Here is a 27,777-nt window from a genome sequence, read left to right on the forward strand (position 1 = left end):
CTTCCTTAGACGTATTCGAATGATTTTACAAAATACGTCAACTGCTGTCTTTACAAAATATTATTTCATTTCTTTTTAAGTGCCTAAGATTTCTATTGATTGACATATTTCTGAAGATTGCTTTAAAAGTAGGTAGTCTTTAGACATATCTCACAAAATTTTCAATATTGAGAGTGTCGAATATTGAAAATGTTTTGGGAAAAACCATTTTGATTCCTTACTCTTGCATCAATATATGATAATCATAAACGGGAAAATTCTGAGGAAAAACAAAGAATTAAAATATTTTCAACTCAGGGTATGAAATCTCTGTTACTAGGTATAAGAGAACCTTATAATATTTTTTTTAAGGTTTTCACTTTGTATTTCAATGTTTTTGTGATATGACTGATTTTCCTGTATCTAAAGAAAACACTTCTCACACCGGAACGAAAACACTGTCTCTCTAAGTGTGTTTCGTTAGCCAAGATAGCATCATCAGATGATGGATTTATATATAATCTCATTTAACCCCAGAGATTTCAAATCCACCAATCAAATACGTGAATAATCAATAATAAGTACACAGTTTTTCCGAAAGTAGGTTTTCATACACGTGTTTATAGTATTTAGTGACGTTACTGAAAATTAGTAATTATTAGAACGCTAATGGTAACTTGAAATTAAACTATTCATATCCGTAAATTCTAGACAATTCTCAGTACGTCGGTTGATTTACCTGACTGTAAAATCTCCCGAATATTCTCGAGCCGGAGTTCGGTTTGCATATAATTCAGAATAAATCAATAAATGTGAGGGTACGACTCAATTGCACAGATGACTAGTCTCTGAGATCGTTAGAGATTAGAAACGATTCAATAAGGACGTGTGAGGGAATTAAATTAATTCAACTGTTCACAAGCATATAAACAAAACAACAAACAATATTTTGAGGCTTTTGAAATATAGCACAAGACATGTATCTAATTAAAAAGTATCTCATCATATAATTTGTCCATCTAAACAAGGGAGTGCTCCATAACATTATCATGCATAGTGCATGTGATCTCCCAGACAAGGCTGCTTATACAGAGTCGCACTAAAGAACGACTGATATTGTTTTTAATAATATGCGCCTGGGTGTAGAATTATTTTTTAGGTGGAGTGTAGGGACACAAATTAGCAGTTTCTTCAGCCGTATCAGTACTTTACATTTTGAAAATTTTAAACTTTGAAATACCGTATATGTAAACACAACAGGCGTTACAACGTAACTGACCACTTCGACATTGTAACATAAATTCCATCAGCCAATTGCAGATGAGTCTGATTGGCCGGCATGAGGAGCTTCTTTATTTCAACCAATACATGCGACTGTGCATGGTGATCATGCTTTGATCACGTATCTATCTTTGTTTGGGTTACTTTGTTCGTTGGATGGATATAGTTTAGTTCCATAAAATTGTGCTTATTACTCCTGCATGCCGTTTTATGATAATTTACTAGTTATTTTTGAGGACAATATAGTGATTTTAAGAAAGTAAAACCTCTTCCTAAAACTCTTGTAGATTTACAGACTGGGTTCACAAGTTCATTCAGACTATGCTAAGTTAATAAAATCTAAATTACTTGTTCTATTGACAACAATTGACGGACTTATTAATACATTGTTGCTCTCGTCGATTGTTATCAAATGATTCATCGTGTGAATCAGATTTTGTTCTAGAAATCATGATCAAAAACTAAAAAAGAACATAAATTGAACTTGTTACACTTATTGTTACAATATATACTGTAATATATTTTTCAAAAATTAATATAGTCTATTTAAAAAGAGTACTGATTTAAAAAAAAATTGCACTTCGTTCAATCCTTGCTAAGAGCGTACGTTAAAAGGTGAAATCTGGTTAATTCTCAGCTCGCACACGTTTCTATTTCTGAGGGTTGTCGTTTGTAAGGAGCCGACAAGGTTGAAGTGAAAGCGTTTCGCTTGTAAATAATCCCAGAACTTATTGATGTGAGTCACAACTGTCATCATCTGGCTCACCCTTAATAATTCGAGCTTGAAAACAGTAATTGTTTAAATGAAGTATCTGTGAAACGTATTCACAAATTAAATAGTACATACTTTGTTGAAGCTCGTCAAGCTTCCAACAAAACTATAAATTAAATACGAGTACAATATTAAATTACAGATTCAGAGAATGTATTAATTTGTTCGTACATTATACAGCTTTTATTTATAAAACATTGTGGTTCTCGTTGTGATCTGATTCTAAAACCTGTTCAAACCTCCGCAATCCAAGCGATTAAGCGATTATTTATCAATACGGGAAATCTTCTGTGAAAAAGTCCCCCCCCCCCCCCCCCAAGATTACTTACAGAACAGTTCGAAGTGCCTCTGTGCAGTTGAGGAACGACCGAATGAAAATTCTAGAGATAACGTCTAGAACGCATGTTGTATGTTTTACGGTGGGTTCCTCGTTCCACATTGTTCGGAGAAACTTCGAGAAAGTTCGGGTCGATTTTGCCATTCATATATAAGCAGGCGGAATGAGCGGGACTTCAGTGAATTCAAATAAAGCGATCGAAGAAGAAGCAAGTGCGAAGTTAGTACAAGCGATTACTTTATTGTCAAGTGACTATTTCAAGTGAAATACAGTTTGAAGTATTATTCAGTGAAAAGTTCAACGAGTGAAATAAAAATGGTTAAAGCTCCAGCAGTTGGTATTGACTTGGGAACGACATACTCCTGTGTGGGAGTGTGGCAGCATGGAAAAGTGGAGATCATCGCCAACGACCAAGGTAACAGAACGACACCCAGCTATGTTGCCTTCACAGACACGGAGCGTCTCCTCGGAGATGCTGCCAAAAACCAGGTGGCGATGAACCCGAGCAACACCGTCTTCGATGCCAAACGTTTGATAGGCCGTAAATTCGACGACTCGAAAATCCAACAGGACATCAAACACTGGCCTTTCAAAGTGGTTAATGACTGTGGAAAACCGAAAATTCAGGTGGAACACAAGGGAGAGAGAAAAACTTTCTCTCCAGAGGAAATCAGTTCTATGGTGTTGACTAAAATGAAGGAAACTGCAGAGGCGTATTTGGGAAGTTCGATCAGAGATGCCGTTATAACAGTGCCAGCTTACTTCAACGACTCCCAGAGGCAAGCCACGAAGGATGCAGGTGCTATTGCTGGCTTAAACGTTTTGAGGATTATAAACGAACCAACAGCAGCTGCTCTAGCATACGGACTCGACAAGAACTTGAAAGGTGAACGAAATGTGCTCATCTTCGACTTGGGTGGTGGCACTTTTGATGTTTCCATATTGACCATCGATGAAGGATCTCTATTCGAAGTGAGGGCTACAGCAGGAGACACACATCTTGGTGGAGAAGACTTTGATAACCGTCTAGTCAATCATCTAGCAGATGAGTTCAAGAGAAAATACAGAAAGGACCTCCGAAGCAATCCTAGGTCTCTGCGCAGGTTGAGGACAGCAGCCGAGAGAGCCAAACGTACACTCTCTTCAAGTACAGAAGCAACCATCGAAATTGATGCTCTTTTCGAAGGCATTGATTTCTACACCAAAATCAGCAGAGCCAGGTTTGAGGAACTCTGTTCTGATCTGTTCAGAGGGACGCTGCAGCCAGTTGAGAAAGCTTTGAACGACGCCAAAATGGACAAGGGACAGATTCATGATGTAGTCCTTGTCGGAGGGTCCACCAGAATACCAAAGATCCAACAACTTCTACAGAACTACTTCAATGGCAAATCGTTGAATCTGTCCATTAATCCTGACGAAGCTGTAGCCTATGGGGCCGCAGTCCAAGCAGCTGTTCTTAGCGGTGAAACAGACTCGAAGATCCAGGATGTCTTGCTTGTAGATGTCACTCCGCTATCTCTTGGCATTGAAACAGCAGGAGGAGTCATGACGAAAATCATTGAACGCAACGCCAGGATTCCATGCAAGCAATCGCAGACCTTCACCACCTATGCAGACAATCAACCCGCAGTAACTATACAAGTATTTGAAGGTGAAAGAGCCATGACGAAAGACAACAACCTTCTTGGAACCTTCGACTTGACTGGAATTCCACCCGCACCTCGTGGGGTTCCAAAAATTGAGGTAACTTTCGATCTGGACGTTAATGGAATCCTAAATGTATCTGCCAAAGACACCAGTTCAGGCAACTCCCGCAACATAGTTATTAAAAATGATAAGGGTCGACTGTCACAGAAAGACATTGATAGAATGCTGGCAGAAGCTGAGAAATATAAGGAGGAAGATGAACGCCAACGACAGAGACTCTCAGCTAGAAATCAGTTGGAAGGTTACGTCTTCCAACTCAAACAAGCTGTTCAGGATTGTGGAGACAAATTGTCTTCGGAAGACAAGTCTACTATTGAAAGGGAATGTGAAAGTTGCCTGAAATGGCTGGATAGCAACTCTTTGGCAGAGAAAGAAGAATACGAAGACAAGCAGAAGCAGTTAACATCGATGTGCAGCCCCATCATGGCCAAACTTTATAGTGGGGGCCAACAAAACAACAACCAGTATGGAGGAAATGCGTCCAATGGAATGCCTGGTAGTTGTGGACAGCAAGCAGGCGGATTCGGAACTGGAAGATCTGGACCAACTATTGAAGAAGTTGATTAAATTTAAAAACTTTTATACAATAAGTACTCAATTTTTACAGTATTTTCGAATAGAAAGTTCCTCATTATTTATTTACACAAAGACTGATTTATTTTTTGTTACATGTTATTGTGTATGTTCTATAATAAATGTAATTTTTTATAATTCTTGTTTACTTTTTCTTATCCTTGCTACAATATGTTAGCATACTCTCTATCAAACATTGAAACGTTGGTAAATGAGATAATCGAGAAGTATTTCTTTGAAATTGCTGGTTCAAAAGAAGTAGAAAGAACATTTTTTTTAAATACATTTACATCAGCTCTCAATAATATCAATTATTTTTCAAAGGAACAAACTTAACTATTTCATGAACCAAAAATCCAGTAGAGAAATCTGAAGTTTTTGAAATTAGTAGTCAACAGAATAATCATCTATTGAGTTCTTTCTCTGTGTCAAAATATAAGAAAGAAGTTTTCTCTCGAAATCAATTTATATTAAAGTCAACTGAAAATTTCATTGGTAGGAATCCTGCTGTAATCGAAGTATTTAATATTCCCTCTTTTCAAACTGGGATCACAAGTCAAACAAAAATCCTCATTTATATCTAGTTTTTATTGTAATCAATATAAATAAAATGTAGTGAATATTCAATAAAAACTGCCCTTTCGTCCTCGTAAATTGGTACTCGAGCTCCTCTAAAAATATAACAGAATTTCAAAATATCGCCCATCCACGAGTCAGAGGAGACAGTTTTTATTCAATATGTTGTTGTAAAAGTAGTACATTCCATTACAGGGGTACATATTCTGCTGTTCTAACAGATAGATACATTAACATAAATAATTTTAAACATTCATGGTGTACCTTGCACAATGATAAGATTGTGTAAAGGTTGCAATATTTGTGGTTTCAGCTGATATCTGAACTTGTATGATCCATTTTTTTTTTCAGTTGAAAATAAAAATCAAAAGGATTAGTTTATGACCCTCTTTCGACTTTGAACTAAATCAATCATAAGCTTTGAATTTCTCCAAGTAAAATTAGTGTGGTCAATACTAGTTTTGACATAGGAACATTTTTTTTTCTATAATGTTGAATTGAACTTATTCATTCATAAACTAGAATTAAACTTTACCATCTCGTGTAGATAAGTTTTTTATGATTAGTAAGTTTTTTGCATGATATAATTTGACTACACTAATATTTATGCACTGGGAATAATCTTGAACATTGCAAACACATCATAAAAAACGAATCTGAAAGAAAAATAGTGAAATAGAGAGTTTGTATCTATCATAGATTTTCAAAATTGTTGAAACCCTCAAAAAGTAGTGACATGAGTTACGTTTCTGATGGCCAGTATCAGGAACAGGAAACTCAATATTGATTCAACTCTTCAATGACTCGTCTACATAGATTTTTTTAATTTCTGTTTGAAATTGTAATTTCGTGTTAAAAGGTCGAAATTTTACATTCAAAGTGGTAATTTTGAGTCAAGAAGTCGAGATTTAAGTCGTAATGTTGAGTTAAAATGTCAAAATTTCAAGATTAAAGTCGTAATATTGAGTTGAAATGTCGAAATTTCGAGATTAAAGTCGTAGTTTTGAGTTGAAAAGTCGAAATTTCGAAATAAAAGTAATATCGAGTTAAAAAAGCGAAATTTCAAGTCGTAACATTGAGTTAAAATGTCCAAATTTGAAGAATAAAGTCGAAATATTGAGTTGAAATGCCAAAATTTTAAGATTAAAGACGAAATTTCAAGTTAAGAAGTCGAAATTTCGAGATTAAAGTCGTAATATTGAGTTAAAATGTCGAAATTTAGAGAATAAACCCGTAATTTCAAGTTGAAAAGTCGAAATTTCAAGATTATAGTCGTAATATTGGGTTAAATAGTTGAAATTTCAAGATTTAAGTCGTGATATTGAGTTAAAATGTCGAAATTTCGAGATTGAAGTCGAAATTTTGAGTTGAAAAGTCGAAACTTTGAAATGAAAGTTGTAATTTTGAGTTGAAAAGTCGAAATTTCAAGATTAAAGTCGTAATATTGAGTTGAAATGTCGAAATTAAGGTAGTAATTTCGAGTTGAAAGTTGAAATTTCGAGATTAAAATCATAATATTCAGTTCAAATGTCAAAATTTTGAGATTAAAGTTGTAATTTCGAGTTGAAAAGTCGAAATATCGGGATTAAACTCGTAATTTCGAGTTGAAAAGTCGAAATTTCGAGATTTGAGTCTTAATTTCGAGTTGAAAAGTCGAAATTTCGAGATTTAAGTCTTAATTTCGAGTTGAAAAGTCTAAATTTCGAGATTTAAGTCGTAATATCTAGTTGAAAAGGCGGAATTTTAAATTTCAAGGGAGAATTTCAAGTTAAAAAGTCGAAATTTCGAGATTTAAGTCTTAATTTCGAGTTGAAAAGTCGAAATTTCGAGACTTAAGTCTTAATTTCGAGTTGAAAAGTCGAAATTTCGAGATTTAAGTCTTAATTTCGAGTTGAAAAGTCGAAATTTCGAGATTTAAGTCGTAATATCTAGTTGAAAAGGCGGAATTTTAAATTTCAAGGGAGAATTTCAAGTTAAAAAGTCGAAATTTCGAGATTGAAGTCGTAATTTTGAGTTGAAAAGTCGAAATTTCAAATTTAAAGTCGTAGTTTTCAGTTAAAAAGTTAGATCGAGATCAAAATCGTAATTTTAAATTTCAAGTGAGAATTTCAAGTTGAAAAGTCGAAATTTCGAGATTAATGCCGTAGTTTTGAGTTGAAAATAAGTAATTTCGAGTTTCAAGTTGTGATTCCGAGTTAAAAAGTCAAAATCCGAGTTTGTAGTCGTAATTTCGAGTTAAAAAGTTGAAATTTGAGGGCGAAACTTCGAGATTTAGGTCGTAATTCAGAAATTACGAGATTAAAGTCGTAATTTTGGGTTAAAAAATCGAAATTTCGAATTTAAAGTCGTGATTTTGAGTTAAAAAGTAAGAATTTCGCGATTGAAGATTAAAAAGACAGAATTTCGAGTTCAAAGTCATAATGTCGAGTGAAATTTCGGAATTAAGCCCGAAATTTCGAGTTTTGTCGATATTGAATCTCCTTTTTTTACCGAAACAAAAGTTCCCGAATAACTTTTTAGAAGTGACCACCTTGTGCATGAAACCAGAAATATTACAAGTTCCCGAGTACGAAATTTCTGTATTATTTTTGTACAAAACAGACCCTTAAAATTAACATAAACAATTTTCATCACAGATTCACTATAATTATTTCCTAGAATGTATTAAATGTTACGAGAATATTAAAAAATCTGTACAAGTCTTTATCCTAATTGCAATCATAAAATAAGACGAATTTTACCTTAACATTAATCAGGTTTTCATGTATTGTATATATTTTTGAATATATAACACTGAATCAACACCGTCCACACATATATATTTCTTTAAAAATTCCTAGTCAAGTCTTTGTGTGTGGGAGACGTTACATCCTTAAGTATGGCCTTAATCAATCAGTCTCTTTGAATATTACACATTACTCGAATTTTTAATCAGTTGGTCGTGCTGATATATTGACATTTCAAATTGTTTCTGCAAGAAAAATATCGGGAACAGCAAATACGGCTTTTTGTGAAAAGGTGATTCACGAAATTCGATGTTTTCTGTTACATTGTATGTATATGATGATTACTGTACAACTCTCAATGATTTCATAGGTGGGGAATACCGATACGATACATTGATACCATCGAAAAAAAACCTATGTAAAAAAACGCAACAAAAGATGTCTAAAAACCTTGGTCCAAAAGTACTGTACTTTTTCAATGCTGAAATTTCAACTATCTGCTCATATGTGCATATGTGTTCTTTGCTGATGCCTAAAGCACCTTGGACATTATTTAGAATATCTACATTTTTTCATCTAGCAGATGTCTCCTTACAAGCAGACTGCTTGTAAGTTGTACCGTTTCCTTACTTCTTGTAAGCAGATATTTCATCTGCTTCTGAACAAATATTATCAACCACGTCTGCTTGTAAGCAGATGTCATCGTGTTCCCTATCAAGTATTCATGTTGGCTACAAGTTCAATCATACCTTTGTGTAAGTAAAATGCTTGTTAACAGATATCCAGGATATTTGAGCAGACGTCAATCATATCTGCTTGTGAGCTGACATTATCTATCACATTCTCATTAATCACATCTGCTTGCAAACAGACATTATTCTACTCTGTTTGATAGTATCTGCAAGTGCAATCATACCTTTGTGTAAGTAGAATGCTTGTTAATAGCTAGCCATGATGTCTAAGCAAACGTCAATCATATCTGCTTGTAAGCTGACATCGATCACATTCTCATGTAAGCAGATTCATTAATCATGTCTGCTTGCAGACATATATTATTCTAGTTTGTTTGATAGTAGCTGCAAGTGCAATCATACCTTTGTGTAAATAGAATGCTTGTTAACAGCTAGCCATGATATCTAAGCAGACGTCAATCATATCTGCTTGTAAGCTGACATTATAGATCACATTCTCATGTAAGCATATTCATTTATCATGTCTGCTTGTAGACAGATATTATTCTAGTCTGTTTGATAGTAGCTGCAAGTGCAATCATACCTTTGTGTAAGTAGAATGCTTGTTAACAGCTAGCCATGATATCTAAGCAGACGTCAATCATATCTGCTTGTAAGCTGACATTATCGATCACATTCTCATGTAAGCAGATTCATTAATCATGTCTGCTTGCAGACAGATATTCTAGTCTGTTCGATAGCAGGCATCATTAATTAAGTCTGTTTGTGACCAGATGCCCAGTGTTTTACTCCTTGTAAGCATACGTGATCATCCTGGCTTCTTGTTAACACAGATATTCAATCACATTTATTTCTGAGCAGCTGTTATAAACCACGTCAGCTTGTAAGCAGATGTCATCATGTTCGCTTACAAGTATTCACGTCAGCTGAAAGTACAATCATGTGCTAATGTGAGCAAATAATATCAACATGGCCTGCTTGTTAGCAAATAGTAATATTATTAATCACATTCTCTTGTAAGAAGATCTATTAATCATGTCTGTTTGTAAGCAATTGTTATCGATCATATATGCTTATGATTACATAGACTTTCAACATACGTAGCAATAAGCAGATGTTATCAATCAGAACTATTTAAGCAGATGTAAGCAGACTTCAATCACGTCTAATTGTAAGCAGTTGTTATCAATTATACTTTTTGAGTAGACCATACAAATGAATTTATAAATTGATAAATAAATCACCTCTACTTTGAGCTTATATAAGCAGAATTGAATCACTTCTGATTGTAAGCAGACTGTAATCGATTCATGAATTGATTTGTAAGCAGTTCTTATCAATTATATATACTCCTTCAGAGATGTTAGAAATCATTTTATGAAATGATGAATAAATCACATCTACTTTGAGCATATGTAAGCAGAATTAAATCACGTCTGATTGTAAGCAAACTATAATTGATTTATGAATTGATTTGTAAGCAGTTGTTATCAATTATATATACTCTTTCAGCAGATGTTACAAATCATTTTATGAATTGATAAATAAATCACATCTACTTTGAGCATATGTAGGCAGAATTAAATCACGTCTGATTGTAAGCAGACTGTAGTATATCAGACAATAAAGTATATTTGATTGATTGATTGATTGTAATCAATTTACGAAATTATTTGTGAGCAGTTGTTATCAATTATATATTGTCTTTCAGCAGATGTTACAAATCATTTTAAGAATTGATAAATGAATCACCTCTACTTAGAGCATATATAAGCAGAATTAAATCACGTCTGATTGTAAGCAGACTGCAATCGATTTATGAATTGATTCGTTATTGAGTATAAATACTCTTTCAGCAGATGTTGCAAATTATTTTATGAATTGATGAATAAATCACATCTACTTTGAGCATATGTAAGCAGAATTGAATCACGTCTGATTGTAAGCAGACTGTAATCAATTTATAAACTGATTTATAACGTCTGCTTATGTTTATGAACAGACTTTATAAATCAGTGATTAACATCTGCTTGAATGTGATTTACAATGTCTGCTCACGAGCAGATGAGATTGAGATCTGCTTACAAGTAGGCAGGAAAAAGATCGTGTTGATAACGTCTGGTTACATCTGTTTGAATTTGATGTCGAAGATAATATCTGCTTACAAGCTGACGTTGTTGATAACATTTGCTTAGAAGTAGATACGCACTGTTGAAAGGAGCGGACGATAATGTCCGCTTACAAGTAGATATCGAAGAAAGAGGACATATTTTAACAAGCAGATGTCACTGCTATCACCTTGAAGCAGATGAAATTGATAATATTTGGTTACCTCTGTTTGTAGTAGACAAAAAGCAAATGATATCGTAAATATTTGCTTAAAAGCAACCGCGGTTTATTATATCTGCTAAGATTGATAATATCTGCTTACAAGTAGTCCAAAAAGATACCTGCTTACAAACAGTCCAAAAAGATACCTGCTTACAAGTAGTCCAAAAAGATACCTGCTTACAAGCAGGTATCTGCCAACAACCAGGTTCAGAATAAACATAATTGGATAAAATTTGTTTATAAGAAGATTTTATTGATAACGACTGCTTACCAACACCTCCAGTGTTGAACGTTGAAAATAATTCCATAACAGATATGGAAATTCTAGAAATTTAGTATAGATTTGATATTCATTAGGCAAGAATGAAGTAAATGAAAAGGTCATTAGACATCTTGCGGTGGAATAAAAAAATAATCTTTGAATCCTTTAGTCTCAATTTACTTCAAGCTATTTTTCAACACTTGTAGTTATGCCACTTCCGTTTAGAAAGCAGTTTTGTGCTTTCGGTCCAAAATAACCTCTCGAAAGAATTGATATTCTGTAGAATGAACTAACAGATAAAATTACTTGGTGTCAACACTACAACCCTACAATTTTCTGCCGGGTTGTGGACCCTGCTAGCAAGTACTGGGGTGAAAGTTCTGATCGTCGGATGTTGAAAATTCAACCGGTATTCCTCGTGTAGTATTTATCCTTTTCTTGGGTCCTGACTGTGCCTGATGAGATCCCTTTCTGGTTGTTGGACTGTTTTCCATCCCGATGCGTTGAATGTCATCATCAACTCACACTGTTAGCGGAGTCGCCTTCACGTTTGAGTTTTCAGATTTTTGAATGCTGTCACGCTGATGCCTTCCGGGTGATTGACCTGCAATTGATTACAGATGAATGTTATTGGTGTTGTAACACCTTTCTGTTGTGCTGTATACCGGCAAGTGGACTTGCGCAGTGACTACCTATCATACCTATCAATAACGGATTGTAAAGAAAGACAGTATGTAGAGAAGAGTAGAGTACTTTATTTGACCATTTTACACACAGTTGTACGTTTATGGCAAGTCACAAATAAAGAAATCCCTGATCAGAGATAAAATTCATCTACTATGAAATATAAGTAAAGAATACAGGGCTTTTCATGATGAGCGTTAATTAGCCATTTCTGACAAACTATTCAACGGATCAACTTGAAAATTCCACAGTATGCATAAGTCAATATGACCTACACGCCTAAAATATTTCAGACGAAGCGGCGTTGTCGCTTCTATTATAAAGTAGCGGCTTCTTTGATTTTTCAAATATAACACCCCGTATATAATATCATATTATGATTCATTATCACTTTGTCAACAAATTCATATACTATTTCCCTATACCTATCTTTCACCGTTTAGAAGATATAAATTAATTTCGATATTTTTTTTCCAAACATGAACTTTTATAAATGCTGATAATCTTGAACCCTCTTGCACTAAAACGATCAAATTTGAAATGGAGTGGAGTGATACTATGAGGATCTTCACTCCGAGTCATATTTTCATTTGCCTCATGCAGGGTCTTCAAAAAATGCAGATACTTTAATCTCATGAAAAAATGAGTGGAACTCAATTTTTTCAAATGGAAGACCCTGTATATTTCAACATTTTTGAGCTCTACATCCAATTTTAGATTAACTTTGTTCAGATGATACTATTTCTATTTTGAACCGTTTTCGAGATAAACTGTTTCAAACGGAAACTGACGTGGTTTTCTTGCTAGTTTTTTTGAATTCATCACTTATTTTGGATATTCAACATTTTTTTTTATACTTAGTAATATTTCTTTTTGATCCAGTTTTTCAACTGTCTCAGATCAGTCAATTCGAAATTGGTATGTACATACCTTAGAAAAAGTTACAATTTGTATACATTGAGGTATTGGTCTCTAACGTACAACAGTACACATTAATATTTTTCAATAGTGTGCTTTGGAAAAATAAATAAACCAATTATTTAACGTCAGACTTTCGTTGGTGGTTTTGACTGATTGTGATAGCTTGTGATTTCTTGAATTTATTAATAATTTATGGTGAGTGCAATAGAATTGCAAGTAGAACATGCCGAGTATTTCATGAAAGATATCCACAACTTCCGAAGCCGAATAATAATGTGATAAATCGACTACTAAAAAACTGTAGGTTGAATGGAACCTTCCGTCCAAAAATCATTCGTAAGAAGACTAAAGTGGATGATGATGACAATGGTATAACAGTTTTGGGATACTTTCATGCATTTCCAAATGCTTCTCTGCACGAGGCTGGAAGGAAGCTAGGTATACCCTACGTGACAATTTGTCGAATTCTTAATAAGCATAAATGGCATCCCTATAAGTTCTACTGTGTCCAACATTTGAAAGAGACTGATTTACCTCGTAGAGTGGAATTCTTTGAATAGTTTCTTGTCAAGAATCAATAGGATGAACATTTCCTTGACAATACCATATGGACAGATGAGGCCAAGTTCACAAAAAATGGAGTTTTCAATAGACACTACAGTCATTATTGGGCGCCAGAAAATCACCATGTTGTCCGTCAAAGGGGTTTTCAAGAAAGATGGCAATTCAATGTATTTTGTGCCATAAAGAATGAGTCAATTTTTTATATCGAGTTTTATGATGATAATTTGAATGCATCAAAATATGAAGATTTACTGAGGAATGGAATTCAAATGATTTTAAATAATAGACCAGGAAGGGAACGTGTATGGTACCAAATGGATGGTGCTCCACCCCATAATTCTCATTCAGTCAGCGAAGCTTTAACCGAAATCTTCGAAGACAGATGGATTGGTAATAATGGACCTTTTCGTTGGCCTCCTAAAACACCAGATGGCAATCCATTAGATTATTTCGTGTGGGGTTTCATTAAAAAATGGTTTATTCTTTTTTTTTTTTTTTTTTTTTTTAATATACTTTATTGTCTGAAGAATAAATTCTTATTGACAAAGCTTTGTGCGAAATATAAATAACATATACATGAAATCACAAAAGTAAAATCACTAAAAGTAGGTTATAACATGAACTGAAAAGAGACATGTAAATAATAACAAACGTTCAGGATATAAGAACATGGTCAACAAAATGTAAATAAATCAATTTAAACTAAATTGAATGAATGAAATCAATAAAATACCGTAGATATTACAGTTAGTCTTCTCAATTAAAATTATCATCATAGAATTCTGCTAAGCTATAATAAGGTCTCCCAGAGAGCAAGTCTTTCAACTCTTTCTTAAGAGCTCTAAGGTCATTTATGGTTCTTATAGCTTGAGGAAGGTGATTGAACATTTTACTCTACTCCAATAACAACAATGGAAGCTATGAAATCGAGAGATGCAACTGCTTTCAATAGTTTGACTCCAGACTTGATCAGAAGCGCTAAACATGACAATCTTTTGAAGAGATTACATGTTTGTTTAAATAGAGGTGGAGATGTGTTTGAAAATATTCTGAAATACACTGACGATTAAATTAACTCATTAATTCATGGGTTTATTATTTTCAATTCGTGTTTCAGCGTTAATAAAACTATTGTTTGAAGAGGAGTTTCATTCGATGGTTGAGGAGTATTTTAATAATTGTCTACCTGTGACTAATTACAAAAATGAGTGATGAACAAGGAAACCATATCAATTTCCGTTTGAAACAGTTTATCTCGAAAACGGTTCAAAATAGAAATAGTATTATCTGAACAAAGTTGATCTAAAATTGGATGTATAGCTCAAAAATGTTGAAATATACATTTGAAAAAAATGAGTTTCACTCATTTTTTCATGAGATCAAAGTATCTGCATTTTTTGATGACCCTGTATGACGCAAATGAAAATGTGACTCGGAGTGAAGATCCTCATAGTATCACTCCACTCCATTTCAAATTTGATCGCTTTAGTGCAAGAGAGTTCAAGATTATCAGCATTTATAAAAGTTCATGTTTGGTAAAAAAAATATCGAAATTAATTTATATCTTCTAAACGATAATAGATAGGTATAGGAAAATAGTAGATGAATTTGTTGACAAAGTGATAATGAATCATAATATGATATTATATACGGGGTGTTCCATTTGAAAAATCAAAGAAGCCGCTCCTTTATAGTAGAAGCGACAACGCCGCTTCGTCTAAAATATTTTAGCCGTGTAGGTCATATTGACTTATGCATACTGTGGAATTTTCAGGTTGATCCGTTGAATAGTTTGCCAGAAACGGCTAATTAACGCTCATCATGAAAAGCCCTGTATAAGTATAAATAAAATCATAAATATAAAATCTTTGAAATATGTCGCTAAAACTGAAATGTAGGTATGCTGTTTTAATGAGGCCTTTCGTAAGTTAAAGATCCTGCCATTTCAATATATTCCTCTATATTATAGAAACAGTGTTGGAGGAGAAAGCTTTTGATGATAAATTTAAATTTAGTGAGGTTGAGTTACTCCACAGGTTAATGAATATAATTATAAAGATTTAAGTTCAGTGAATTTCTTTGACTGACAGTCAGATTATGTCTAGACTGGTTCAATAGACTTGCGGACCTCGTTTCATATGCTTGATTTTCACCATGTCTTTTTAATTTGACAACACTTTCATGGATCTCCAGTAACACTTTATAGACATACAGTGTTGGAAGTGGCATAATGCCGAGTTGAATAAAAAGAGGACGACATACTTCCCTTGAAGTATGTATGATAACATTTTCAGCTGGATTCATTAGTTACTTTGTTTGTGGCAGCCACTTAGGTTAGCAGTGCTTCTGAGAGCTCAGCAAATTTCGTTTGTTATAACGATGGATCAAAGAATTTGTACTAAACTCTGCGTAGAGAATGAAATAAAGTGTAGCAAAGTGTGTGAAATGTTAACAAAGGCGTACGGCCAGTTTGCTATGAGTAAAATAACCGTTTATGTAAGCAAAATGGATGATAAACGTCTTGGGCGACCCACCACATCCACAACAGATGAAAACAAGGAAAAAGTGAGGGAAATGATTATGAACTACTACCTAATGACAATTTGTTTCAGAGTTATTAAATTTTCAACAAGAGTCACGTGCTATAACAGGTAAAGAAATGTGGGACTAAGGATACGACATCGGAAAAAGTAAAAGTTGTGGGCGCTGTGGCACTGTGGATTTTAATGGCATAGTGCATCATGAATTCTTACCACGAGATCGAAAGGCGAAAAGGAATACCACCTACAAGTTCAATGCCGTTTGCGCGAAACAATCCGAAAAAACCGTGCGGATTTGTGGCTTTTGCACCACTATAATGCACCTGCTCACACTTGTCGCCTGTTCGTGATGATTTGGCCAAAAAATACTGTACGATGCCCCAGCCTCCATATTTGCCAGACATGGCTCCATGTGACTTTTTATTTTCAAAAATAAAGAGGAGCTTGACGGGCCGTCGTCTCACAGGCATAGATACTATCAAAAGCGCATCACTTGAACAGCTAGACCGTTCCGAAGATTGAGTTTGAGAAGTGTTTTGAGGATAGGAAAAATAAGAATGGGAATATCATTGAATTTCATTAGTTCGGACTTCCATTGTCCAATATTATATAAAATGATTCGGAATCCCTAAAAAAACTAATACAATTGAAAATTAAAATGAATAGTTGAAAGTAACTACCGCCAAACGGTCAACTCCCGCCAAGCGACCTGCTCCCGCCAAGCGATCAGCTCCCGCCAAGCGATCAGCTCCCGCCAAGCGATCAGCTCCCGCCTAGCGATCAGCTCCCACTTAGCGATCAGCTCCCGCCAAGCAGTCAATTCCAGCCAAACGGTCAACTCTCGCCAAACGACCAACTCCAACTAAACGGTCAACTCTAGTCAAACGGTCAGCTCCCGCCAAGCGATCAGCTCCCGCCAAGCAGTCAATTCCAGCCAAACGGTCAACTCCAACCAAACGGTCAACTCTCGCCAAACGACCAACTCCAACCAAACGGTCAACTCTAGTCGAACGGTCAGCTCACGCCAAACGGTCATCTACCACTGAACCCATGAAGTGGAGAGAATGAAGAGGGGATAGGTGAAAGCACTCGAATGACCTAGAAATAATCATCTCTCGGAGGAAGTAGTCCAGTCATCATTCAAAGACGATTGTGGATACTAACAATCGAAACGTCGTGAAGTAGGTTATTTGGCTTGAAATCTTTTAATTCTTACTTCCTTTCTTTTTTTTATTTGTTCAACTTTCAGTTTTTTGCTTGTATTTTACTTCATTATAATTTCTTTTAAGGGTTTTTTCTGCTTAATATAAATGTTATTTTCAGCTATTCATTTAAATTTTCAATTGTATCGATCCTTTCAGGGATTTCAAATCAATTTATATCATACTAGTACTATGTTGCTGTATCGCTGCAGTTCCAATGTTTCGACAGACTCAGAATAAACGAACTTAGGCGTGCGCAGCGTTATAGAACAGTGCTTTCAAAAAAATTGTTCTACAGCGCCATCTAGTGGCGAGTTACAGAAAAATTGATAACCTAAAAACATTCTCTATGAAAAATTACTTATACATGTCAAGTTTCATCACGATCGGTTGAGCAATGTAGAAGTTTATCACTTACCAACCAACCAACCAACCAACCAACCAACCAACCAACCAACCCACCAACCAACAAACATTCATTTTTATATATATGATTATACAATGGAACTCCGAACTAATGAAATTCACCACGAAACATTGTCAACCACCTTCAAACGAAAGAATATCATTCAGTGCATTTTATTCCGAAAATTTTATCGTTTATGACGTCAGTAAAAACTCATCGTGGAACTACGAGAACATTCCGGGTATTTTCCCGTCCAACAAACAACTCACATGTCATCCCGAGCAAAACCGTCTAACAACCCACCTTTACGTTCAGCGGACTAACGGGGGACATTTGCGCGATGGCCCTGTGGACGGGCGACATCAGCGGGGGCGGCGTCGTTTTCTTCCGCTTGTTGAAGCCGTTGAATTGAGTATCCGTGCAGTTGGGCCTTTTCGGAGCGACAGTCTTGAATTTGACCTGGTGTCGGTTCGGAGAGTTATCAGTCAAGGAAGTGGTACAGTCTTGGTTCTCGTAATGGACCTGCGGGCTGGGGGTTGAGCAATATTCGGAGCCGGGGGACGGCAGGTTGCTCATCAGCTGCGCGACGGCCTGGTCGACTTGTTCGGGGTCCTCTACCAAATCGATGGATCCGTTGCTTGATGGCACCAAAGCTTCCTATAAATAAAAATAAATATTGACCTACCAACATTTCTTGTTGGGTACCTTGAAAAATGGCACACAAGTTTATTGTGTTTGCATTTTGCATAGATTGTTGCGAAGCATTCCACGGAGTAATCATAAAATTCTAATCGATAAACTGGGGTCTTTGGGAATTGGTGGTGGGCTTCTTGGCCCATGAGAAGTCGGAGTCAGACTCAACGATTACAAAACAGATGGAATTTCTGATCATCGAGGTGTCCCACAGTAATTACACTGTGGACCTCTGCTATTCAACTTGAATGAGGTTCTTATCAATCAGTGTAAATATTCTCTTCACAGATGATCTTGGCTTGCTTTACCGTTCAAAAGATGTTCCAACAGCCGTATTCTCCAAGGTGATACTAATGATTTATATGATTGGAACATTTCTAATTTTTTGAACGTGAACACAGATAAGCATTTCACAGTCTTTTTTCGCGACAGGGGTGTGAAACAACCACCTTGAGTAGGATTACTTAAATCTCTGCCAACTTTAGGCCTATTTCTATGCTACCTACCCTTGCTAAAATCATAGAAAAACTTGTTGAACAAAGAATTATGCTGTTTGTGGAAAAGTATAATATTATTAGTAGCAGTCAGTATGGGTTTCAGAGTTTGAAAAACACGGAAGATGCTATGTTTCATCTACTGGAAAACGTGTATCTCAATTTAAATAATCGTGAAATAGCAGCGGCAGTTTTTTGCGATCTATCAAAAGGTTTCGATTGCGATTACTCCCCAGGAAGAAATTCCATGCCTTGACTGAGAATCAACGAGTGAGAAATGAGACGATTCAGGGACAAACAAACTAAGTTCCTTATACGGTATTCTCACTGCGAAACACCCTGTAGATAGTTTTTTATTGAGGGTTACAATGTGATCGGCGAAATTGAGTTTGTCAATTATTACCCATAAAAATTTGGAACTAGGTCTGTTTTGAATCACCTTGTCTGCGTCCTTTAATGTTAATGGTATGCTGTCAATAAAGCAGTGGAATGACATTAAGTTTATTTTGGAAACATTAAATGAAGATCACATCAAGTTTTCAAGTCATAATATCGTGATATCATCGACGAATTGGGTAAATTTTCCTTCTATATCAATAGATGTTAAATCGTTAGTGTATAACAAGAAAAGTACCGGTCCCAGCATTGAACCTTGTGGTACGCCTTTGTTTATTCCGCGAATGCCATAGTACTAGAATTTTTTCAGCAGTATTCCGCGATGGTCTACTTAGTCAAAGACTTTAGTAAAGTCACATAACACCGCTGCTGATTACTGTTTTTTTTTTATTGATATTTCAATAAACATTGTACATTGTATAACAAATAAAGATAGGAACGTAGGTGTTTTTTTAACTGGAAGCCAAACTGACTCAACCTTATTTTCAATTAAGTACACGAAAGATTCAAGCTTTTTTTCTTTATCGAATTAGTCAAGAACAAAGCGGAATTTATGCATAATTTGAAATCACGGATTATTGAGATCTGCTAGACTTGTTGTGACGTAAGCAGAAACGCAAATTAGTTAGCTGAATGCAAATGAATTTCAAGTGGATCAAATATCAACATCAACATGGTTGATAAATTCCGCAAAATTATTCACTACCAGCTCTTAACAGATACCAAACATGAGTGACGCAGATGACCTAAACTTAGAACTTCTATTAGTAGTGTGTGTGTCTTTCTTCAAAGTAACAAGACATCTTATGATATATTTCCCATTTACGGAGGTGGTCCCAGAATTACCCAGCCTGTCCTAGAGATGCCGGTAGTTTAGTATTCATTTGGCAGCCATCAATAGCGAACGTTTTCGGCGAAGTTGTGGAAATGGAGAAAATTGGTCATCGTTATGTGGTATCTGAAAGGCCTCAGCTCAACCAATATAAAAGCTGAACTGTACTCTGGGTGAGTCTGCTCCTTCGTTCACAACAGCAATAAAATATTGGGTAGCAGAGTTTGAACGAGATCGCAGTAAGATATTTGAGCCGGTTCTAAGCCTCCCCTACCACTATGACGTCATTAATGAGTATTAAATGACAAGTGGTGTATTTAGGGTGATCTTGAACGATATGTCGTTCAGGTACATAATTAGTTTCAACTTTGAACGATATGTCTAGTGCATAGCTGAAAATATGTATATTCATAGGAATATTTTCATTTTCTGAGACATTGGGTGTGTGTGTGACGTCATAACAATTGTTTGACCTTGAGACGGGCGAGGCGCACACCAAAAAGTTTCTCCAATGAGCAATTTTTGGGCTCATCTAGTCAGTGAGTGGTAGTGGAGAGGAAGGGAGTAATGACATTGGAATTTGCATACACGGTAAAGAGTGGGTTTAGCATACTCCTTCATGTGTACATGTGTAACATATACACGTGCGCCCACACACAAGACGAGCATCGCAGTGGTCGACCAATTGAGGTGACGACTCCGAAAACGGTTAAGAAAATCTACGAAGAGGTACTAAATGATTGTCGACAGAATGTGTGCGAGCTAGTAGACTTAGTAGGCATTTCCAAAATGTGCGGCACATCGTGTATTATTTAAAAATTTGGGCATGAGAAAGCTGTGCGCAAGATGGATGCCGCCTTTGCTCATACTCGAGCAAAAACAGTGTCGTGGAGATGTTTCAATTGAGTGTTTAGCAACAAAGCAGAATTCTTACGTCGTTTCATAACCTTGGAACAAATGAATAATCAAAACAGTGGACTCAAAAGAGAGAACCGGCCCCAAACAAGGCGAAGACTGTTTTATCTGCAAGCAAGGTCATGGCACTGGTTTTTTAGGATGCGCGTTGGATAATTTTCATTGACTATCTTAAAAAAGGAAAAACTATCAACGACAAGTATTGTGGGAACTTATTGCAACGTTTGAGTAAAGAAATTAAGCAAAAACAGCCATAGTTGACCAAGAAAGGAGTGTTATTTCATAAAGACAATGCACCAGCTCACAAATCTATTATCGCAGTAACCAAAATTAACTGCTAACTGTTTGAATTGCTACCTCATGCACCCTATTCGGCAGATTCAGCCCCCACGGATTAGTTTCTGTTCCCAAACTTGCAAAAATGGCTCAGTGGTCAAAGATTCTCCAAATATTAGAAAGTGATGTCGGCAGTCAATGGCTATTTTGAGGAGCAAGACAGTTCTTATCATACAAACGGTATCGAATTTATTGAACATAAAAAATACATTATTTTCCAAAATTTTTGGAAATTCAAAATATCGACTCACCTCCTCTTCAGTTGGGCTGTTGATAATCGCCGAATATTTCTTTTTCATATCGTCAATCAGCTGCATGCCCTCTCTTTGGGTCACCAATGTATTTACACACACAAAACTTTCGACAGTACCTTGCTCGTCTATTTCTAAGAAACCGTACGTCTTCAGGAATATGAATTGTCCATTCCTAGACTGCAGTCGATAGCACGAAGATCCTCTGCTTTCACCTCTATCATACACTGTTGGAAGAAATAGCTGACGTGAAAAACAATACTGAGAGAAAGACAATCAACTGAAAATATAAAGTATGTGTAATTGATGACTTGTTTATTTTGTGGAAATTTATGATCACTTTAATGAAATGAATGAAAATACTTTTGCCTAATTTCCACTAGTTACTTTATTTTTATGACCGGTTTCGGGTTTTATCCCATTTTCAAGTATGAAACTAACTGATACATTTGAAATTTGAAAACGAGGTTTTATAGGGAGTTTGTAGGTGAGCTATAAGGGGAGGTAGATAAAAAAAACAAGGGTGCCAACGATAAAATTCGTTTTCAGATTTCATTAAAGTGAAAATATTCATCTCAAAAATGAAATCTGTGCCGTGGTCGTGGGTGTGTGGTCCAATGGAGTCTGAAGTACCGGACGTTTCGTCTAGACTGCTGAGTCAGTTTTGTAATATAATAATGAATTTATTAATCCCAAGAAACATTACATCTAGTTCAAGATGTATTCTTTCAGTTGTGTTTTGAATTTCATAGAATTGAATTTTTTTATATTGTCAGATATTTTAATAAACAGGGTGTTTATTAAACATACGCAAAAAATTTAACGGACTACTCCTTGAACTATTTTAAGAATATTTTGTCTTCTGATGATCCTTGGAGTCAAAGGAATGGTCCCTTACTTTTTTGCCGCATGTTTAATAAACACCCCATCGTGAAAAATAAATTTTTGACCAAATTTGCTTTTGTGCGACACACTTACTCTGTCTCAAGGCAATGATAACCCAGCGTACATCATCCCGATGCATGTATTTGAACGCCGAGTCCCCTGTAACCTCGTCTATCATATATCCCGCCACCGTTGATATTCTTTGGTCGCAACCTATTATGCGACCGTCTATAAGGTGCCTCGTCATGTATTCCTCTTTGGAAGCTTCTATCAACAACTCCACCAAAGGCTCTGGTTGACAAATCTTCACGAACAACACCATTATCTGAAAAACCACCAGGTTATTAGGTTGTTTTAGAAGATTTCTCCGTTCTAATGTCGTTTGTTTTTGTAGCTCCATATCTTGGCAACGTTTTTGAATATTCCTAGCCTACTATTTGCAGACACCCTGAAACTATGTTATAAAATCGACGACATTACTGACTGCCAAAGTGTAGTACAACATGAATTAGATGTAATCAAACTTTGGTGTAATAATAATCGTCTACAACTACATACTACAACACATATAAGGAATATGACTGTTGATGCAAATATGATGCTTGGATTCATTTACAGAAATGGCAAAAACTTCAAAAGTATTGCCACCTTAAAATTGCATCATTTTGCGTATGCCAGATCTAAGTAAGAGTATGGCTCTGTGTTATGGAATCCAGTTTACGACTACCAAAAAACATCAATTGAGAGCGTGCCTACTTTGTCTAAAAGTTAATGGACAATACCCCACGAGAGGCATCGATTATAATATTTTGTTGACACGATTTGACATGACATCTTTGGAAAATGGGAGAGTTATCCTTGGTATAAAATTCCTGCATAAATTACTGAACAACAATATTGACAGTACGGTTCTTTTACCCGAGATCAATTTCTTAGTACCAAGAAGTGAAGTTCGACACAATCTGAAATTCAATTGCGAAGCATCACGCACAAATGTTATGGTACGATCACCATTGAATTGTATGTGCAGTAGCTTCAATGAAATCTGTGAACATTGCGATATTCATTTCGACTCTCTGAATGCCTTGGTATCATGTATCCACGATCACTTCTAATATTACTGTAAATAACATTTGTGTCAGTACTGCTACATTGCATGATTTGTAACTATTTCTGTTATATGCTTCATTGTTCATTCCTCTTTTGAAATTCTACGTATACGAATATTTTATATATACTTTGTTTTAGCATTTACTTTTATACATTTCTGTATTTCATTATTTTTAATATTTATTTCATATATACTCTGTAATAATAGCATTTCATGTAACTGGGTACTCCTGTTGGAAATAAATCGCTTTTTTTATGTATTCATCATTTTTGATACATGGGTGTATATATGATATGTCACATTTTATAAAATATTTTGATATATCACCTGTATCATTTACAACTCAATATATTATTTTTCTTTCTATGTTTTTCACCACTTTATCATATAAGGACATTTTCAAACTAATACATTAAACTAAAAATAATTGATTACATTAGCCCTTATATTATAACACCACTGTAGGTTATAACAGAGGTACTCAATTAATGAGTAATATGCATCACATATTGAGTTCGTAGGGAAAATAATATATTTTAAACAATCAATATGTCAATTGCCATTTTAAATTATTGTATACTGAAAATTTCATCTATTGAATTTTTTAATATTGAATAAAGGGCATTTTCTTGTGGAGAAAATCGGGGTTTTCTTCGATATTTTTTGGGATTGCAACTTTCCACGGCCAGAGAAAAATAAGAATTGTAATGGAATCTTTATCGTGTGTAGTTCAACCTAAAAAGTAACTGTGAATTTCAAGACGTTTTTCACAAAGAAAAAATATATCATTTGTCATATATAATAATATTGCTTATCAAAGAAAGACCTGCAAAATTATACGTATCTTAACATTTCGTAGGCTGAAAACTTTCAGTTTTTTATATCCCCTTGAACATACCTTTGACAATATATTCGAATCATGTTTCTTTCACAAACTTGACGAAGCTTGCATTTGGGATCAATACTGTCGTAAACCATCCCCTACAAAAAAACACCGGCCGCCGCTGGTCGTCATAAATCATTTGTGACGTGCTCAACTCGAAGTGCGCTCGCGACCGTTCTAGACGTCGCGTCCCTTCGAGAACAATGCTACCGGCTTCGATGGAATTCCGGCGAATTCTCTACCGCTTTCTAGGCACTTCGATTGCCATATATAAACGCTACCCACGAGCACATCCATATAGTCAAGTTTAAGTGACAGTGCGGCACGGAGTGATCTAATAAGGCGATAGACATTCTAATACTAGTTAAAATTTAGTTTTTGGTTGTATTAACAGTGAAATAAGGTTGAGTGTAATTATTGTACAGTGTGATCGGTTATTTTTAAATCCACGGGTAAAAGTAACAATATAAAAGCTAAAACACTTACACTATTATTCAAACCACTCGACGTCGACGATGAACTGCTACTACTGCTTGACGACGGTGAGTTGTGGTTCAGTTCGGGGTAACCTGCCGGCTTGTGCATCCCCATCATGCGAACCGGCTCGTAAACGGCCGATTCCGAACGAGGGCCGGCCCTCTTCAGTCTCACGCTGAAGTATTTCTTCCACTCTCGATCCACGTCACCCTCACACTGCAAATAAGTCCTTAACCGTTCGTGGTCTTCGGGAGAGGTGATGTTGAAAATGGATTGGCCCATGAGATCAGTCTGGAAATGAGATCGAATTAATGACACGTGACAAAATCGGCAATGAATGATTGAATTGTAGGTGATTTAAAAAACGCCTGTATTTATTCAGATTTCCAAATCTGTTCAACATTTACATATGCCTCTGGTTCATTACCAAACATAACATTTTTATTTCTTTTTTTTTTATTATTTTTGTTTCTTACTTGAAAATATGGTGTAGGTTGCATTTACAATTGATGCGGGCAAATAATTTAAATTGTTGTTCTCAAGAACATTACTTTGACGAAATCCTACTACTTATTCCTACTATTCAAATCTACTCATGCCGATCCTGTCCTTTTTTATATTTCCTCGAATTGGTCGTTCCAAAATATATTCAAGGAGAGGAGCAGAGAGACAGAAAAAGTTCTTCGTCGTGATCGGGTGTAAAAACTGCAATACAATTTCGTCGTGGTGCGAACCCACGAAGTTACATGTGCGATTTTTCCTTGACTAACAAGGAACTTTTACTCCTACAATACCTCATTCTGCTATACTACATCAAACAAGGTGAGTTGCCTTATTCATCTTGCAATTGATTTTTTATTCGTACTTTTACGCAAAGTTTGAGATCAAAACTAATCTCACTGGTGAACCTGCGTCCTTATTTCATACACCGCTTCAAAATCGTTCATGGTCCTTCGAGCCGGATGTATTTTCTCAACATTTAGATTTGTAGTTTCAAACTTGGCAATAATACAAATTTTGAATGCAACCTGCGTCTCTATTTCATACACCGCTTCAAAATCGTTCAGCCTCTGAGAGCCCACTATTTCTTTGGGATTTTTAAGTTTATATTAGACATTGTACAGTGTGGAAAAATGGCGATTATTAGAAAAAACATCGTTTTTTTCCAAATTTAATCTCAATGAGGCCCGTGTTAATATTATCCAATTGAGCTGAACCTTTCCAAATCTAATTTTCTAGACAAATAGCAACTATTAGAGGGGTTCCGCAGGCATTACGTCGAAAATATTTTTTCTGGACATGGTAAGAGAATAACACTTGTTACAAAAATGATAATGATCCAGGGAAATTCGGAAGTAATGCAGTTATAATCATTTCTGACCGGTGTTACTTTCATCGCATTCTTTTCATGGAAGAAAAAAATATGTCAAAACTACTATTAGCCCTATTGTCTGCTGATGATTATTCAAAACATTTTCTTTCTTCATTTACCTGTAAATGTCCCAATAAATTCTCAACCGTGTGTGATATAAACACGATTTTTCCTGTCGATAATAGAACGAGAAGGAATCCTCCCATTTGTTCACACACTAGTTGCTCCAAAATATATTGGTCGACGTGTTTTGGAAACTGCATACTTTGACCATCTTTGCTCTGCATTAAAGCTGAAACAATTGAAATCAACTATTAATATAGAAGAAGTAACAACGAATTTTGTAAGTTGTATTTTTTTTGTTTATGCTAAAAATATCGGGACTAAGACGTCCGTTTTGAACGTACAAATATTGTCAATAGTTGACGTTTGCTGTAAAATCTTGAGTAGGGTCTGAAACTCAATTGGTTTCAGTTTTACTTTGCTTTTTGGGAGCCAAATATCAGAGAATTAGGGATAAACTGCTTGCCAATCCCAACGGATCTAGATCCTTCTGGTCGGTAGCTAGAACTGTTGATCAAAACTTTACAAAATCCACAGTTTCACCACCAACACAAGCAGATGGTTCATCAGCTTGTTCAACTAGAGGAAGGCAAATGGCCTGATCGTCGTCACTGTATAAGAAGGTCCTATGAATTGGTTTACCGTATATAATAAAATGGCCACTGGAGCTTTGATGTGAACATCTCGCCAAGCTGGGTCTCAGAGTTCTGGTAAGGTCACTCTGGCAACTGCCATGAAGAGGAAAGTCCCATTTGCTAATCTTCCATCGCTACGAATCACCAAAAGAAGAAGATCCGAAATGCTGATGACTTCAACATCTTTATCCAAGATCGATCTGTCTTCTAGATACTTCAAATTCAAAGTTTAACCGCGGAAAGGAAAATTTAGTAAGGAGGTATACATTCCACCGAGTTCATTTGACTTCCCAAAAGTGAAGACTGAGATGGGGACAAGCATATTCAGCAGACCCTTTGTTCTTTTGTGACAGCTCCAAAGAACAGACCAGTCGAACTTTGTGTTTGGCTACCAGTAAACAAATACGATACTGGGAATGAAGATCTGTTTCTTTCGAGGTTTTAAGTTTCCAAGCTGAGGCCTTGGAATAAACACCTTCTGCAGGTAACCAGAACTGTTTGGGCTATAGCATTACTACATATAGCATTACAACAGCCTTGCAACAGTTGATCTAGGCCAGGCAGAAGTTACACGGCAAAATGCATCAGTTTATTAACAACAGAAGGTTTTTCATACAGCTATTACTTTTTCATACTCTCTCTTCATATTACTGTGAAAACTGAACCACATTCAAGTTGCCAGCAAAATATTTATAACAGAAATCAATACAGGTTACGCTGCTACATCTTCAGTTAATTGGGGAACCCAAGCTCTTCAAACTAACGAAAGTCTTCAATATACTTTTGGAGTTGCCGGATTAAGCAAACAACTTCATTCAGGCTGTCGAAAGCTCTCAACTGCCTTAAGGCTACATCGTGCATACTGAGTTGCTGCGGATGCT

The 27,777-nt window shown here is 35.7% G+C and overlaps 2 protein-coding genes across 8 annotated transcripts in view; one reads left to right on the plus strand and one right to left on the minus strand.

Moving 5' to 3' along the window:
* The first annotated feature begins 2,442 nt into the window (after positions 1–2,442).
* Positions 2,443–4,787, plus strand: LOC111515343 (heat shock protein 68). The gene has a single exon (XM_023171572.2). The coding sequence runs from the start codon at positions 2,685–2,687 to the stop codon at positions 4,641–4,643; it is 1,959 nt and encodes a 652-aa protein (XP_023027340.2). The 5' UTR covers positions 2,443–2,684; the 3' UTR covers positions 4,644–4,787.
* A 431-nt stretch (positions 4,788–5,218) lies between these two features.
* The window catches only part of Tcmet (methoprene-tolerant), a 153,904-nt gene continuing 131,345 nt past the window's right edge, over positions 5,219–27,777 (minus strand). For all 7 annotated transcript variants that reach the window (XM_023171595.2, XM_074176512.1, XM_023171589.2 and 4 more), the window contains 6 exons: positions 26,318–26,490; positions 24,836–25,117; positions 22,449–22,680; positions 21,471–21,697; positions 17,857–18,210; positions 5,219–11,840 (listed from right to left, as the gene is read on the minus strand). In XM_023171595.2, coding sequence (XP_023027363.1) covers positions 11,781–11,840; positions 17,857–18,210; positions 21,471–21,697; positions 22,449–22,680; positions 24,836–25,117; positions 26,318–26,490 — 1,328 coding nt within the window. In that variant the 3' untranslated portion in view covers positions 5,219–11,780. The remainder of the gene's footprint in view (positions 11,841–17,856; positions 18,211–21,470; positions 21,698–22,448; positions 22,681–24,835; positions 25,118–26,317; positions 26,491–27,777) is intronic.

Source organism: Leptinotarsa decemlineata, unplaced genomic scaffold, assembly GCF_025532065.1.
Source record: "Leptinotarsa decemlineata unplaced genomic scaffold, Ldec_3_MD MMD2_tig00001719_RagTag_RagTag, whole genome shotgun sequence".
NCBI classification, from domain to species: domain Eukaryota; kingdom Metazoa; phylum Arthropoda; class Insecta; order Coleoptera; family Chrysomelidae; genus Leptinotarsa; species Leptinotarsa decemlineata.